This window comes from Eleutherodactylus coqui, chromosome 1 (genome assembly GCF_035609145.1).
Source record: "Eleutherodactylus coqui strain aEleCoq1 chromosome 1, aEleCoq1.hap1, whole genome shotgun sequence".
Lineage (NCBI taxonomy): Eukaryota > Metazoa > Chordata > Amphibia > Anura > Eleutherodactylidae > Eleutherodactylus > Eleutherodactylus coqui.
In genome coordinates this window covers 21,090,767-21,106,370 of record NC_089837.1, presented here as the reverse complement: position 1 = coordinate 21,106,370, position 15,604 = coordinate 21,090,767, and the positions used below count along the sequence as shown (strand labels likewise).

At 41.7% G+C, this 15,604-nt stretch overlaps 1 protein-coding gene across 1 annotated transcript; it reads left to right on the top strand.

Moving 5' to 3' along the window:
• The first annotated feature begins 14,462 nt into the window (after positions 1 to 14,462).
• Positions 14,463 to 15,383, top strand: LOC136599481 (olfactory receptor 5AR1-like). Its single transcript, XM_066588816.1, has one exon. It carries the CDS (start codon positions 14,463 to 14,465, stop codon positions 15,381 to 15,383), a length of 921 nt encoding a protein of 306 aa, XP_066444913.1.
• Positions 15,384 to 15,604: the final 221 nt, after the last annotated feature.

The following is a 15,604-nucleotide window of genomic DNA, read 5'->3' as shown; positions in this document are numbered from 1 at the left end:
TTTGAGCGCTCACTAGCGGACCCAAACTCCAGAACTAGGAAAATGTCCAACTTGTGTTTGCAGTTTACTATACCCCAACCCCCATTAAAACCATCCTTTATGATTTCCTGGGAAAAAGACTTGGGAATATCCCTGTCTCAGAGAGACGTTAGGAACACATTAATCACCTCCTATGGCCTCTCTCCATGTGTCCTAGCCCAGGAATCCCATTACAAGCTTTTAATAAGGTGGTATAGAACCCCGCAGTGGCTCCATGCATACAAGTTGGCACCGCATAACAAATGTTGGAGATGTAACGCCGAAGTAGGCTCCTACCTCCACATTTGGTGGTCCTGTGAGAGGCTGATGCCCTTCTGGAGGGGAGTGGGTGAGGTGCTGGGAAAAATCAAACTAAATTTTACTCTCTCACCCGAGATAGTGTTCCTATGGAAAACGTCTCCGGAATTCAAACCGCGAAGAGACATACTGATAGCCTGTCTGACAGACGCGGCTAAGGCTTTGATCCCCTTGCACTGGCGGCGCGAGGCACCTCCCTCCCTATCTCAATGGAAGGAAAAAGTAGATATGATTTACAACCTTGAGGAGTTGGCGAGCTGGCAAAATAATTCGTACGATAAGTTTCTAAAAACTTGGTATCCCTGGCGTGACTTGAGACTCATGGACGTACTACAGCAGTAAGTAGAGCCTCTCTGGTTTGACCTGACTGGACCACCTACCTCCCTCCCCCCCCCGTTCCCTTTCTTCCCTCTCTTCCCCTTCCCCCTCCCCCCCCCTCCTTTCTTGCTTTCGATTTTTATTCTACATAGGCGTTGACACCTTAGCCCGATGGAACAAGGGAGGGGACGCAGCCCTCCCCGCACACCGCTCATAAAGAGCGGATAAGATGTAGTGTCAAGCCCTATGTTTGTTCTTGTTTAATCACAATACGACGACGATCCGCGTTCTTCCAACTACACAGCAGAATTGTATGTGCTGCCTAGCCTTGTACAGGCCTAGTCGTCTGTGATATCCCCTGTTCCCCTCTTCCTTTCTGTATCACAAATACTTGAATAAAAACTGATTTTAAAAAATTACACGCAGAGATTTTTGCACAATTTTTGCCGCACAACTCCAGTCCATCTCCATAGCAACATTAACCCCTTGGAATTGTGAGTGAAATTTAGATTGGTTCATAGAAATTGGTTCATTTTGATCATCCCTTTAAGATGTTCTGAGAGACTGTCATGCCCCGTTCATGAACCATGAAACATTTCGTAATATGTTAAAACCTGTCACCCATAAAGCATACCCAGTTATTGTACAGTCTACGACACATTCTGAAGAAGGACATGATATTAAGGAAGTCACGCGTTGGTTTAAGACGTAGAGTCAATCTGAACAGCTAGTTATGGTTAGCGAACTACAAGATTGTTACAAGAGCCCGGTTGCTTTTTATAAGCACATTGATCATATCCAGGAAAATCATGATGCAACTTGGAGGGATTTGGCGGGGTTGTGTTCTCTGGCCACTGGTGCACCAATTTTAACTAAAATTCGTGCCGTTCCATCAGGTGATGAAATTGATGACGTACCAGAGAATAAAAAGACAGAGGAAACAGGAGTTCGGTTTGTTAACAAATACTTGAGAAGAGAAGGTGGTAGCTGGGTTGCGTCTCCTCCCCCACATCAGCTTGGAGACGCAACCAGCTTGGAGGTGCTTGATGGATACAGGCACAATTATGCATATGTTCTGGGAGTGTCATGTTTAACAAGCTTATTGGAGGGATGTTCTTGAGTTCATGGGAACACATCTGGGAGCACCGCGTATCCTACACCCTAAGGTCTGTCTCTTTGGCCTTGTGGAAGACATTCCGGTCGATGCAGCAGCACGCACTCCGTACAAATTGCTTTTTTTTCTATGCTAAAGAGGTGATATTACTTGGAATACTTGGAATTGGAAACATATCAAAAAACCCACTAGGGCTGCCTTGCTATGTGAGTTAAATAGTGTTGCCCCTCTATATAAATTGACATATGGCTAGTGAAAGCCTTGCGAAGTTCACCAAGATATGGGGTCGGTGGGTTGACTGCCCCAGTACTGTGCTGGATGTAACTGACTAACTCCTCTTTTTTGGGAAAACTGAAGGTCTTTTCTTTATTGGTTGTTGCGACTCGCATGGACAATAGGTATACACACTATTGGTACTGGAGCTGTGGGTTTAGTTTGTAGTTGTATGTTCTATTTGTTATGATTCCCCAGGTAGGGATTCTTGGTCTCCTTTATTATAATGGCCAAAGTTGTTTAAAAAAAAAGGGGGGGGGGGGGTATTATAAACTCTTAAGAGAGTGAAAAAACTGTAATATTCCAATTTTGTGAAGTATGCTTGATGACTCTGCCTTGTCGTTTTGTATTGTGATGTATGACATACTCCTTAAAAAAAAAATGTTTGTTTCCTCCCTTCACCCATCCACTGCCGCCCCATTTATGACAACATCTCTGTGTTACACAGGTATCAAAAATGATGAGAAAGAATTTCATGTTTTTGTCCATCTTATAATAATTTATTTGATTACCTTGTAGTGGAATTACTTAGTGTTATTCATGTCTATTCATACAGCAATAATGATTAATCTCCAGAGTTTACAAAGAATAATCGTAAATGTATGAAGCTGTATATAAACTGCAGCTCAGATCCTCTGTGGGTGAGGTCACCTGTGGATCTCAATGAGACGTGATATCACTGATGCTAGTTTTTAGTATTTCTTAATTGGATCTTCTTTCCTTTGGTCGAAAAGTAAGCACATATATAGGAATGTTCATGTAAGAAGTCAAATACTGTGAATTTTATGCAGATTGAAGATCAGGTGGAAGAGATATAATTTATAGGTCCTGGGCTCCAGTGCAAAATCTCAAACAAGGCCCCAATCAACTATGGACCTTCTCAGGCACCAGGACTCAGGTGGGACTGCTGGCTCTACACCATCTGTAGTGACAGCCATTACACATGGAAGACTCATTCACTTAATCAATGTGCAAATTTCCTTAATGCTACCAAATGTTGTCCTATGTGCTATTTTCTATTATGCTAAACATTTTCTTACCTGAGATGCCACTTCAATCAGCTTTCTTCTCTCTTCACAGGGCCTTTGTCCTTGACACATAATCCTGCTCTATTATTCTATGTTGTATCAAGTATCTATTGTCAGTGTTAATGCTGCTTATCTTGGCTTTGGTAGTACAGTAACCTCTGTAATTGACCCCCCCCCCCCCCCCCAACCTCTTAGTATGATAAGGAGGTTACAATATTTAGGTGTTTTTAAGATATATAACTTTACCTTTGCAATGCCTCACTACTGCCGTGTTCTCAAGAATCCTTGGTCCTTCTCAGCCAATCACTGGTCACAACAACCTCACTGACGTCAATACTGCGGTTAGCAATGGGTTGTTGAAATCACGCTTCAAGATCAGTGGAAGCAGAGTAGATATACAGCAATGAAGAACCAGAGGGATTTTTTATGTCATCTTAAAACTTACTTGATTGATTTAACAAACGTCCTGGGGCTAGAAACATCGCCAAGAGGATGAGTTAGATGGTGTTGTATCAGACAGTCTGATACATGAGTGACCACCGCTCCTTTCCTCCATTCAAACAAGAGGGGGGGCCAGGGACCCTCTTACTAATGATCAGTGGTGATCCTAGTCTTGAAACTGCCACCACATCAGGCACTTTTTCACCAATTTTGTTGATAGGGCAATAAGGTTTGTTCATGGGAAAGTTCATTTAACATATACATTAATGTGTAATTTACTGTATGTCATTTTTTTGAGGAGCAGATACAGTAAAAAAGGGATTCGGTCATTTTTAAGCTGACAGTAAAAGACTTCCCCATAGCCTGATCAAAGCATTGGGAATCCCAGTGACCCTACCAAATAGGAAGAGACCCTTTTGATCATCACCAGGAAGCCTACTGGCTGGATTAAATGTGGAGTTGACCCACTTGGTCATGCTTCAGTGCGATGATCAAAGGATTTAATGGCCTCCCAGCAATCACAGCTGCTTATCGGCTCTATGGCAGCATGGGACACTCATGCAGGACTTTTACAACTCTTCTACAATTGCACAAAGGAATAGCATTAGTAATTGAGAGTTTCAGATCACCTTGGCAAAGAGTTTTGATATATGTAGTCCAGTAGACATGATTGTTCTAAAATGTAATATAGCATAACCTCTCTCCATCAGACAATGTCACGGTGGTAGAGATAGATACAATATTTCAGACATATTAGTGTTCATTCTTTGGGGTTTTCATTGCTTTTGCAGAAGCAGAATGGTGCTATGCTACATTATTTCCTTTAACATAAAATAGAAACTCCATGGATCCATTAAAGGTTGATGGGATCCACCTGGATTAGGATCATTGTGATCTCTTACACAAAGTGATATTCGAGTCCTGGGGTTTTAGTATTACTCGAAGATAGGAGACCTACAATTTACTAATTTCAAGGATTTCTGATTATTATTTGTCTGACTTGGAGATTTTGGAGTATTCTGGATAGATTCTGGATTCTGGAGCTCAATGTACCGTAAGTATGACCACAGTCACCATAAAGTCTGAGACGGGACCAGAAAAGTTTGGGTGGTTGAGTCACTTTGTTTTGTTTCTAAATTGAAGGTATAGATTTTGGCCACAATCCTTTCATGAAGACCACTTCTTGCCAGACTTCTTGCAACAGTAGATGGGTGTATCACTGGCTTCTGTCAGTTCTGAGCTGATGACACTGCTAGACATCTTTTGATTTTATAGTAATGATCGCATGATGTGTCTTTCATCTTCTGCACTGTTTCCTTGACCAACCACCCCCTCTATGGTTCTCTTGTTTGTGCTTCATCAAGAGAGCTTGACCAGCATGTCTTGAACCCCAATCTGCTTTGAAATCTTTGGCTGGGAGAGACCTTGCTGATGCAGTGTAGCTACCTTGTGTCTTGTTGCTGTGCTCAGCCTAACTATCATGTATGACCTGTGACATGAAACTGTCTTCCACAACCTCATCTCTATAGCAGTTTGGCTTTTTCTCTTCCAGTTTTAAGCTGTTAGTAGCTGTTTTTATTTCAGTTAATTACTTTGTTTCATCCTAGATATAAAAATGGTGATCATTATCAACTGACTATAATCTTACAAAATCCCTGACTGTGTGCAAGTCTACCTAAAAGAGCCGATGCTGTTTTGAAGCTAAAGGGAAGTCACACCAAATACTGATTTGGTTTAGATTTCTCCTTTTGTTCAGTCACTTTGCATTTTGATAACTGATAAAAATAAACTATTAACACTTTTTTGACAGTGTTCTTACTTTGCAGCAATGTTTCACCTCTGCCTAAAATGTTTGAACAGTGATATATATTTCTTTTTTTTTCTACAAACACACAGGATAGTCTTTAGACGGTTATATCTAACACATAAGATAATGGCATGTGGCCAAGATGTTCAATAATGTAAAGTTTTGTGACTAATAATTTGGTAGCCATGGCAAACTCAAGACCCGTCCAACAATAAGTGAAAGAATCCACAGCACTCGATATTTCATGCATGAAGTATCACAATTTATTAACCATATGTGAATATAAAATGGATCAAAAACTACCAACGAGGGCTGGGTGATTTTGTCTAAAATTAAAAACTTTTTTTTTTTTTCCAAAAGTTTGATTTTATTCTCAATTTTCTTGTTTATTTGCTAAACAAGTCAAAAGAATATCCAAACACCCATTTTTACATAAGACAATTGCATGCATTGCATTTGTATCACCCTCCACAGCCCCCTTGTATTCCTCCACTCCCTATAATACCTCCATATTTGTACCATCACTATATATGTGTATTCCATTACTATGATAATGAAAGACTCCTACAAATTAACTGCAAACTTGGTAAGATGCCCACTGTGCAAAGCGATAGAAATATTTTCTGAAAAAGGTAATTGTTTTTCTGCATTGTAAGTTTAAGTCAAGATGACAATAGTTTATATTGATTCATGACCATTTTAGTATTTTTTAAAGTTGAAAAGATTGACTTGTCTTAAGGCCCTTTTACCTAGGACAAGCTGTTGGGTATCTGTTCCCAATAAGTCGTCCCAGTGATAATTGTTCCTAGTGAATGGCATCCTTCCAGACCACCCGCCTCTATTCATTATAAACAGGCAGTTCTTCATAAGTGGAGGAGTGACTGTTTACATGGGCCGATCTGTCGTTCGTCTTTCAGTTGGGGCATGCATTTACAAAGAATGATATCCTTCAGATGTATGGATTCATTGGCCCATGTAAAAGGGCCATAAGCGTTTGGCTCAGAAGAATCTGCAATATTTAAATCAACTTTTTTTTTTAATATTTGTATTTACATTTTTGAAAGAAAGGATTTGTAATACAGCAGATCATGAGGGGCAACATGTGTTATACCGAGAATACTGTACACAGTATACCCTCATACTGAGATGGCTTATCTACTTCTTGTTTTGGAATGTTATAACTTGAAATTTCAATTTTTTTTTTAAACTTTTGATTGAGAAAAAAATTTAAGAATATTTTCAACCAAATGCCATCTGAGTACAATAAAACAATGGTGGATTTTATGACTTCAGTTTTACCCAAATGAAATTGGACTTTTAGGGCTATTTCTTACTTTATCTAACCCCCTAGTGATGGCCCAATAGTGTTTTTGCATCCTGCCATTGCAGGACATATATGCGGGAGATAGCTGTGCTATCTCCCTCCAAACAGCGCGGGTGTCAGCTGTTTATTACAGCTGACACCCGTTGGCAATAGCTGCAATAATCCACGTGACCGATAGCAGCTATTAACCCTTTAAAGGCTGCTGTCAATTCTAAACATTGAATTTTTATTGACATTTCCAAATTTACAACAATGTATAGACATACAGTAGGTTTCTTATTATTTCTAGATCGTTGCCTATTACATAATTTTATGGGGAGGGACGATAAGGAGGGGGAGGAAGGGAGGGAAATAGATAGGGAAGGTAGGAGAGTTTACAATCTTAAGTTACAAAGGTATCAAAAACATTTGCAATTGCATATAAGCGGTAGTTGACGAGGTTCTTTCATACTGTCCTTTGCATAGAGTTTCTTGGAGCAAATTTGCATTCGGATAAAGCGATAACATAGACCATTAGATTTTATAACATCATGTATCAACCCTTCCTCCCAGAACCTACCCCATGCATGTATGTCCCAACGCCATTCTATCACCTCCAGTGGGGAAGCTAGGACGAAAGAGAGGGGCGGAGTGTTGGGTAAGAGATTGTTTGCATTAGGTTAGTCGAATACCGTCGGCATTTTTGTTATCTGGAGCCATGTTGCCCAGTCTTTCCTGAATTTGGCTATAGTGTTCTTTTGGTGGGCAATTGATTTCTCATAGATACAGTTTAGTTTAACGGATTCCTGTATTTCTTCTATAGTGGGGATATGCTTAGATCTCCATTTTCTCGCTATTAGTATACGCGCAGAGTGGAGTATGTGGGATATTATTACTCTATGGCTTCTAGGAATGTTTCCTATCCCTATGAGAAGAAGAGCTAGTTCTGGCTCCATTACTTTCAAAGATGGTGAGAAGTTAGCTGTGTAGTGCGAGATCTCTTTCCAAAAATGGGACAACTGGGGGCATGCCCAGAATATATGCAGCAAGGATCCAACTCCGCCACAGCCTCTCCAACACAGGGGGGACACGTCCTTTTTCATCTGTGACAGCCTTAGTGGCGTGTAATACCACCTTGTGAGGAGTTTCTGGTATTGTTCCCAGTGAGAGGCACAAGAGGTGGACCTATGGGCCCATGCTAAGGCCTCGCACCAGATTCTGGAAGAGAATTTTTTGTTTAAGTCTTTCTCCCAGTTTAGGAAGTTAACTGTTTTTTTGAAGTTTTGAATACCAGATAAGTTGGTGTATATCAATTTTGAGAGTTTTTTCTGTGGCGCCAGATTCCCCTCTAGTAGGTCGTTTAACGGGTGAGGAAGTACTACATGGAGGATTTTAGAGACTCCCAAGAAGTTATGAATCCGTAAATACGTGTAGTATTCTGCTTGTGGGATTGAATATTTAGTTTGTAGCTGGGAGAAGGACATGATGGAGTCTCCACTATATAAGTCGGAGACTTTCATAGTTGCTCTATGTGGCCAGTTACTCAGAGATAGGTCGGGAATTATATATTTTAGGCTAAGGAGTGGAAGTGGGGTTTTTGTTGAAGTGGATAATTCCGAGCTGGGTCTAGCCTGCAGTGCTCTCCATCCCTGAGCAGTGGCCTGGACGGGAGGGGAATAGTGGGAGTCCTTTTGGACCTGGACTGAGGACGCCAGAAGATATGCTCTCCATTCAGTTATGCCTGTTAGTAGAGTCTCCATCGGGGCCCACGTTTTGTCCGTATCCGTTTTACACCAGTGTCTACTTTGGTCTATCAAAAACGCTTTATGGTAGTTGCGGAGGTTGGGGAGGTTCATTCCTCCGAATTTAAGTGGTCTATTTAGTATGGAGAAGGCTACTCTGGGTTTGGCTCCTCCCCAAATGAATCTGTTCATCTGTTGGTGGAGAGACGAAAAGATAGGCTCAGGGATATTTACAGGGAGAGTTCTAAAAATGTATAGAATGCGGGGGAGTATAAGCATTTTGTATAGGGTCACCCTGCCCATTCAGCTGTGTTCATATTTGGCCAAGCGGTCCAGCTCTTTTTGTATCGTAGTCTCCATCTTTGTGAAATTAGCAGACAAGAGGTCTCCAATTGAGGGAGTCAGCATGATTCCCAGGTAGGGTAAAGACGATGGGCACCACTGAAATGGGAACGCATCTCTCAGGTGTTTTTCGTCAATTTTTGTTAAGTGGACTCCCATCATTTGTGATTTCGTGGGGTTCATTTTGTAGTAGGAGACAGCTCCAAATTGTAGTAGAGAGGAGACCGCTTGGGGAACAGAGGCCCTGGGGTTAGTTAAAGTTAGAATTACATCGTCTGCAAACAGATTTATTTTATGCTCGTTTAGACCTATAGGGATACCTTGAATAAGCGGGTTAGATCTTATTATCTCCGCTAAAGGTTCCATCATCATTGAGAAATCAGAGGCGATAACGGGCACCCTTGGCGCGTGCCATTGGTGATTTGGAACGGTTTGGATAGAATGCCGTTTGATAGAACGGATGCCGAAGGGGTAGTGTAGAGTGCCGTTACAGCTGAGAGAATTGGTCCAGAGAGCCCAAACTTCTCCAGTGTTTGCCGCATAAATCCCCAGTGTACTCTATCGAACGCCTTCTCCGCATCCAGAGCAAGGAGCAGAGAAGGCGTTCGTGTTATGTCTGCCTTGGCTATCAGGTTTATAAGTCGTCTTGTTCCATCTGGGGCCTGACGCCCTCTCGTGAAGCCTACTTGGTCGTTTTTAATTAGTTGGGGTAGGATAGGAAACAGACGATTTGCTATAATTTTTGCGTATAATTTAATGTCTGAATTAAGGAGGGATATGGGTCGGAAGTTGCCTGGAGCCTCGGGGATTTTGCCTTCCTTGGGTATGGTGACTATAGTTGCTTTTAGGTTTTCTGAGGGTGCTTTACCTGTTGTCATAATGTAGTTGAAGAAGTTACATATATAAGGGAGCAAAGTTGGTGCAAATGTTTTGAGGTATTCATTCGCGAAGCCGTCCGGGCCGGGAGATTTGCCTGTTTTAAGTGATCGGATGGTTTGTTCTATTTCTTGTGTTGTAATAGGCAGGCATAGTTTTTGGTTTTGTGTCTGTGATAAGCGTGGCAGGGATACTGTTGATAGAAACGCGCTAATTGTTTCCTCGTTGGGTTGGGAGGTGTCTTTATCTTGTTTTAAATTATAGAGGGAGTTATAGTATTTACTAAACTCTTCAGAGATTTCCTGTGTGTCATAAATTTTGTGTTTTGATGTCTGCGAGACTAGATAGGCGATCTTGGACTTTGCTCTTTCTGCTTTGACTCTATTAGCCATTAGTTTGCTTGCTTTATTATATGAGTGGTAGTGTAGTATTTTAAGCCTTTTTAAATGTTTCTCATGGTCTATTGCTAGGTGTGCTTGTAAATCTGTTCTTGCTTTTTTTAGCGCCAGTAAGTTTGTTAAAGAAGAGTCTGTCTTGTGGGCTGCAGCCAAAGCCGTAATTTTAGATAAGAGGGCTGTCAGAGTTGCGTTACCTTGTTTTTTATAGTTTGCTGTTTGCTGGATAAGAAGGCCTCTTATGAATGCTTTATGCGCATTCCATAGAGTAGCGGGGTTGGTGGATGGGAGAGAGTTAAAGACAAAATATTCTTTAAGCATTTTTTCGTTGTAGGCGATGTTGTTTTTTAAGGTCATCACATGTATATTATTCCTCCAAATAAAGGTGGGCGGAGGGCTATGAGTCAGCTGGATGGACAGAGTGATCGGGGCATGGTCCGACCAAGTGATGTCCCTTATTTCACACTTTACTATCATCGGTAGTAACCATTTAGTCGTTAAGAACATATCGATGCGGGAGTAAGTATTGTGTCTATGCGAGTAAAATGTGTAGTCTCTTTCTGAGGCATGTTTGCATCGCCACACATCATATAGGTCTTCTCCCTGAAGCCAATCAGATAGGCAGGGGGGAGGTCTGTTGCTTCTCGATGTGGAGTCGAGATCTGGATTTTGAATGATATTGAAGTCCCCACATATTATGAGTTTCCCTTCTATCAAGTGGGGAATTTTTTTGAGGACACCGTTTAGGAAGGCGCGTTGTCCGGTGTTGGGAGCGTAAACATTTACTATGGTAAACGTTGTATTGTTAATTTTGCATGACAAAGCAACAAATCTCCCCCTCTCGTCCTGCATCTCCTGCATTAGCTGAAAAGCGACCGTTTTTTTTATTGCAATAAAAACTCCCGCTTTTTTCTTAGGACCGTTGGCGTAGAAAATTTGGGGGAATTCTTTGTTCGATAGTCTAGTGGTATCTGTTTTCTGGAGGTGGGATTCTTGTATACAAATTATTTCAGCCTTAGATCTTTTGATTTCCTTCCAGAGGAGAGATCTTTTGTAAGGGCTATTCAGGCCTTTTACATTAAGTGATAGTATCTTTAGAGCCATTTAACATATAATAGAATTGCGTTAGTAGTGCTATGAAACGACAGTGTACACGTCTGGTATGCAGCTTAGAATAACATAGAAGTGAACCATAAGGTACCTTTGTAAGAAAATTAAACATTTGAAATGAACTTAAAGAAGAACGTACAATTGTGCAGTGAGTCATACTGCGCAAACTTGGGGGAAGAGTTTGCGGGAAAAAAAAGTGGCAAACCTGTAGTCGTCGAGTGGGGATCAGCGGAAGAGTCTCTTTAGCCTATGTCCCTCCATTCTTGCGGGATCTTGGGAGAGGATTTATTCTCTTGGGTCTTGTTTTGGTCCAGTCGTGTTGGGCAGGGCATGTTCCATTTTTGCAGGAGTTCTATACCTTCTTCGGGTGTAACGATTACGTGGGTTTTCCCCGCTCCTTGTGATGATAATTTTTGTTGGAAAGCCCCATTTGTATCTTATGTTGTGGTTTCGTAAGACAGAAGTTACAGGGGCAAGCTTCTTCCTGGCTGTTATTGTGGCTTGAGAGAGGTCAGCGAAGAGTGTGATGTTCTGATAAGGCGTTGGTAAGGCCGTCAATTGTCTTGATGCCCGCATTAGTTGATCTTTAATGTGGAAGAAGTGGATTCGGGCAATTGAATCTCGTGGGTAGGAAGACGGAATGTTCTGGGCTCTTGGAAGTCTGTGAGCCCGGTCAATAATGAGGTCTGTTGGAGAGCATTGCGGGATAACCGCTCGTATCAGGCCCTGGAGAAACTCAGCGAGCTTGGCAGGCGGAATCGATTCTGGAATGCCTCTAAATTTGATGTTATTTCGGCGATTTCTGTCTTCGATGTCTGCCAGTTTGTTGCGCAAGATTTCAACTTCGTCTTCCAGGTTGTTATGTGAGTCTAACAATGAGTTGTGGGCTGAAGCGAATTCTCCCATTTTGCGTTCTGTGTGGTCTACTCGGCCTCCCAACTCTTCCACCAATGCGTTTATGCCGGCCAGGCTTTTGGCAATTTCTTTTTGTATTGAGGTCTGTTACGCCAACATAGCTTCCTTCATGAACAGTTCGGAGGCTGCTTGGTTAATAGCTGGGATATCTTGTAAGGTCGTTTCTTGCGAAAGATCTGGGTTAGAAGAGTAGCGGGTTCTCTGTTTTAGCGGGCTGGTCGTATTTGATTTGTTATTTTTTGTAATATTTGTATTCAGCGGCGAGCGCTGCGGTCCCCTCTTGCTGCTTAATCCCGTGTGAGTAGCAGGAGATAAGTCAGTGGGATTTATGCATGTCCAGCTTGAGGTGGAGTTGTTGGTTGTGGAAGGTAGGTCATCTTCCAGTAATTTGCCTGTTTTTTGAGGGTTAGCGCATAAGTTGTTATTAATGGAGGTTGTTGTTGGCTGTTTGTTACAGTTGTTTGTTGTTGTTTCTGAATATGCAAGTTGGGGTGTGTTGGAGTGAGGTTTTCTTGGGTGGAGCAGAGCACTTATAGTAGGATTTAAGGCTGAACTAGAGTGCTTGTTAGAGTCCAAGTTACTTGTAGTGCTCTGGAGTTCCGGACCCATCATAGCCTCTGCGTGTACTTCGCTGACATTTGGGGAGGCTTGGCCCTGTTTCTGCATACCCACAGCGGGTCTGGGTGGTGACAGGGACGGGAGTCTCGATTTGCTGTGAGCGTGGGTAGTGGATGTTTCCCCTGCTTCAGCCGAGCTAGTGCCGACCGCTGCGGGGGGGGGGATTCCCTCGGGAGTTTCGGGAGAGGACTGTGAGCAGCAGGAGAGGTGCCGCTGTTCTGTGCCGGCCGGGCGCTGTCAGGGCTGGTCGGAGGTGCAGCAGGGGAGATAGCTGAGGAGTCGGCTCTATCAGCTGCAGGGGAAGCTTCGGAGCTCTGGCGCGCGCGGCTGTCTGATATACCGCCGGCACCAGCGATCTGTACGGAGTCTCCGGAGGTAGCAGGGAGGTGATTTATCCTACCTTGAGGGAGTTTAGGCAGGCTTCTTCCTCCGTTCCGGTGTGGGTCTTCTCCGGCAGAGCTGGGTGCAGTATTCGGCTGCTCCTCCTCTCTCGTAGAGCGCGGGAGATCTTGGCCGCCATCTTCTTTCTCCTCACCCCGACTCCGTGTGGCATAAAAGTCCATGAGTCTTCTGGGGGGGAGACTTTTCCCTTTCTTGGGCATGCTGCTGCTGTTGGGGAGGGTTTCCAGCAGTTAGAGGGGGTATTTTTGATTTAATTCCCCGTCGCTTGGGAGTCGCTTAGCAGGTTAAAGGGAGAGCTGAGCTAGATTGCGTCCATCCAGGTCTCCTTCCAGGCCACGCCCTCAGGCTGCTGTCAATTCTGACAGCGACAGGTGTCATAGGAGCCGGGGGCCTTCTAAAAGGTCCCATGGCTGTCTTGGCAGACTGCCGATCAAGCTGTCCCCGTCCCCTATCAGAATGCAGTATGATGTAATGCTGTAGCAATACATCATACTGCAGAAGCGATCAAAGCATCGCTAGTTGTGGTCCTCCCTGGGGACTAAAAGGAAGTGTAAAAATAAAAACAATAAAGTTTTACTAATTATTAAAAAAAGTAATAAAAGTTGAAAACCCCTTTTGCCATATTTGCAATAAAAGAATCTGAATAATAAAGCAAAAATACATATTTTGTATCACTGCCTCTGTTAAAGTCTGATCTATCAAAGTAATGCATTATTTACCCCACACAGTAAACATCGTCCGAAAAAAAAATAAAGAATGCCAGAAATGTGCTTTTTTGGTCACCCTGTCTTAAAATAAAATGTAATAAAAACCGATCAAAAAGTCGTTTGTATTCAAAAATTGGACCAACAAAAATTACAGGACATACTGCACAAAATGAGCTGTCATCCAACTCAGTGGATGGAAAAATAAAAAAGTTATTGTGCGCAGAAAATAGCGACAGAAAATAATTCAAAAAAATTAAATATCTTTTAAAAAAAATACAAGTAGAACAGTAAAACAAAATTATAAGTTTGGTATCATAGTAATTGTACTGACCCATAGAATAAAGTTATTAGGTCATTTTTGTTGCAGTTTGCGCGCTGTAGAAACAGGAAGCACCGAAAGATGGCAGAATGTCATTTTTTTTTTCATTTCTCTCCACTTAGAATTTTTTAGTACCATTGAAAAATACAACTCACCCCGCAAAAAAGAAGCCCTCATACAGCGACGTCGATGCATAAATAAAGGAGTTACGATTTCTTAAAAGGGAGGAGGAAAAAACGAAAATGGAAAAAAGCAAAAAAGTTCCGTCACTGAGGGTTTACCTACAGCCTGACTTTTGTGAACCCCTTTTTGGTCTTTGTACAGGGGAACATACCCACAGTTGAATATTTTTGTGTATTTTTATTACTTTTATTTCTTTCAGTTTCAGCAGTCCAGATCCTGTAATAACTCAAAGAATGAAGCAGAATGAAACCATCTTCACGGAAATTATTCTGGTTGGGTTTACCACGGATCCAAAAATAAATGCAGCACTATTTGTCTTATTTTTTATAGTCTACATAGTAACATTTACTGGGAATGTCCTTATAATAATTCTCATCATAATCAATGCCCATTTGCATAAACCCATGTACTTTTTTCTTTGTGTGTTATCCATTCTTGACTTGTGTTATTCGACAACGGTTTTGCCAAAATTATTATCAGATCTCTTCTCTACTGAACGGATCATCTCACTCTTTTCTTGCACCACTCAGATATATGTTATTCTTCTGGTGGAAGGATCAGAGTGTCAGCTGCTTGTTGTGATGGCTTATGATCGATATATTGCTATATGTCGACCCCTCCACTACCCCGTCCTCATGCGTTGGGGTAATTGTTATAAGCTGGTGGCTCTAGTATTCATCTTAAGCTTTATGCTTTGTACTGTTCCTTCACTAATGTCTCCAATTACTTTATGCTCCAACCAAATGAACCATTTCATGTGTGAGTTGTTGGCTTTCCTAAAGTTATCTTGTGAGGACATCTCTTCCAGTGAGATGCAGATATTTTCTTTCAGTTTTATCACACTCCTCCTTCCTCTTCTGCTTATATTACTGTCTTATGCTTCTATCTTATTCTCACTGCTTAAGATTCGCTCAGCAAGAAGGTCTAAGGCTTTTTCCACTTGTACGTCCCATTTATCAGTGGTGGCTTTATATTTTGGGATGGCAATGCTGATGTATTTTGGCCCCTCATCCATGTACTCCACCGATCAGGAGAAATACAGCTCCATATTCTATGTTATTATATCTCCAATGTTAAATCCTCTCATCTACACTCTGAATAATAAAGAAGTTAAAGATGCAATCCAGAAGGTTCATGCAAAAATTACTCAGTGAAGTGTTTATTGATTTTTTTTAATTATACTTTTCTTAAGTTGAATTTAGGTTCATTCTGAATGCTAAGTATTACATGCAGTGCATTGAAAGAACTTTTGCCTTTTTGTTTGCTTTTACTTTTGCATATATATTAAACATCAACCAATTAACAAAATATAATAAAAATAATATCCAAAAATCTAATTTTTAAAAACTGGCTAAAAGGGGTTTTTGCCTCTCAA

Excerpts from the sequence above, each read along its gene's own strand:
- LOC136599481 (XM_066588816.1), top strand. The coding sequence starts at position 14,463 with ATGAAGCAGAATGAAACCATCTTCACGGAAATTATTCTGGTTGGGTTT.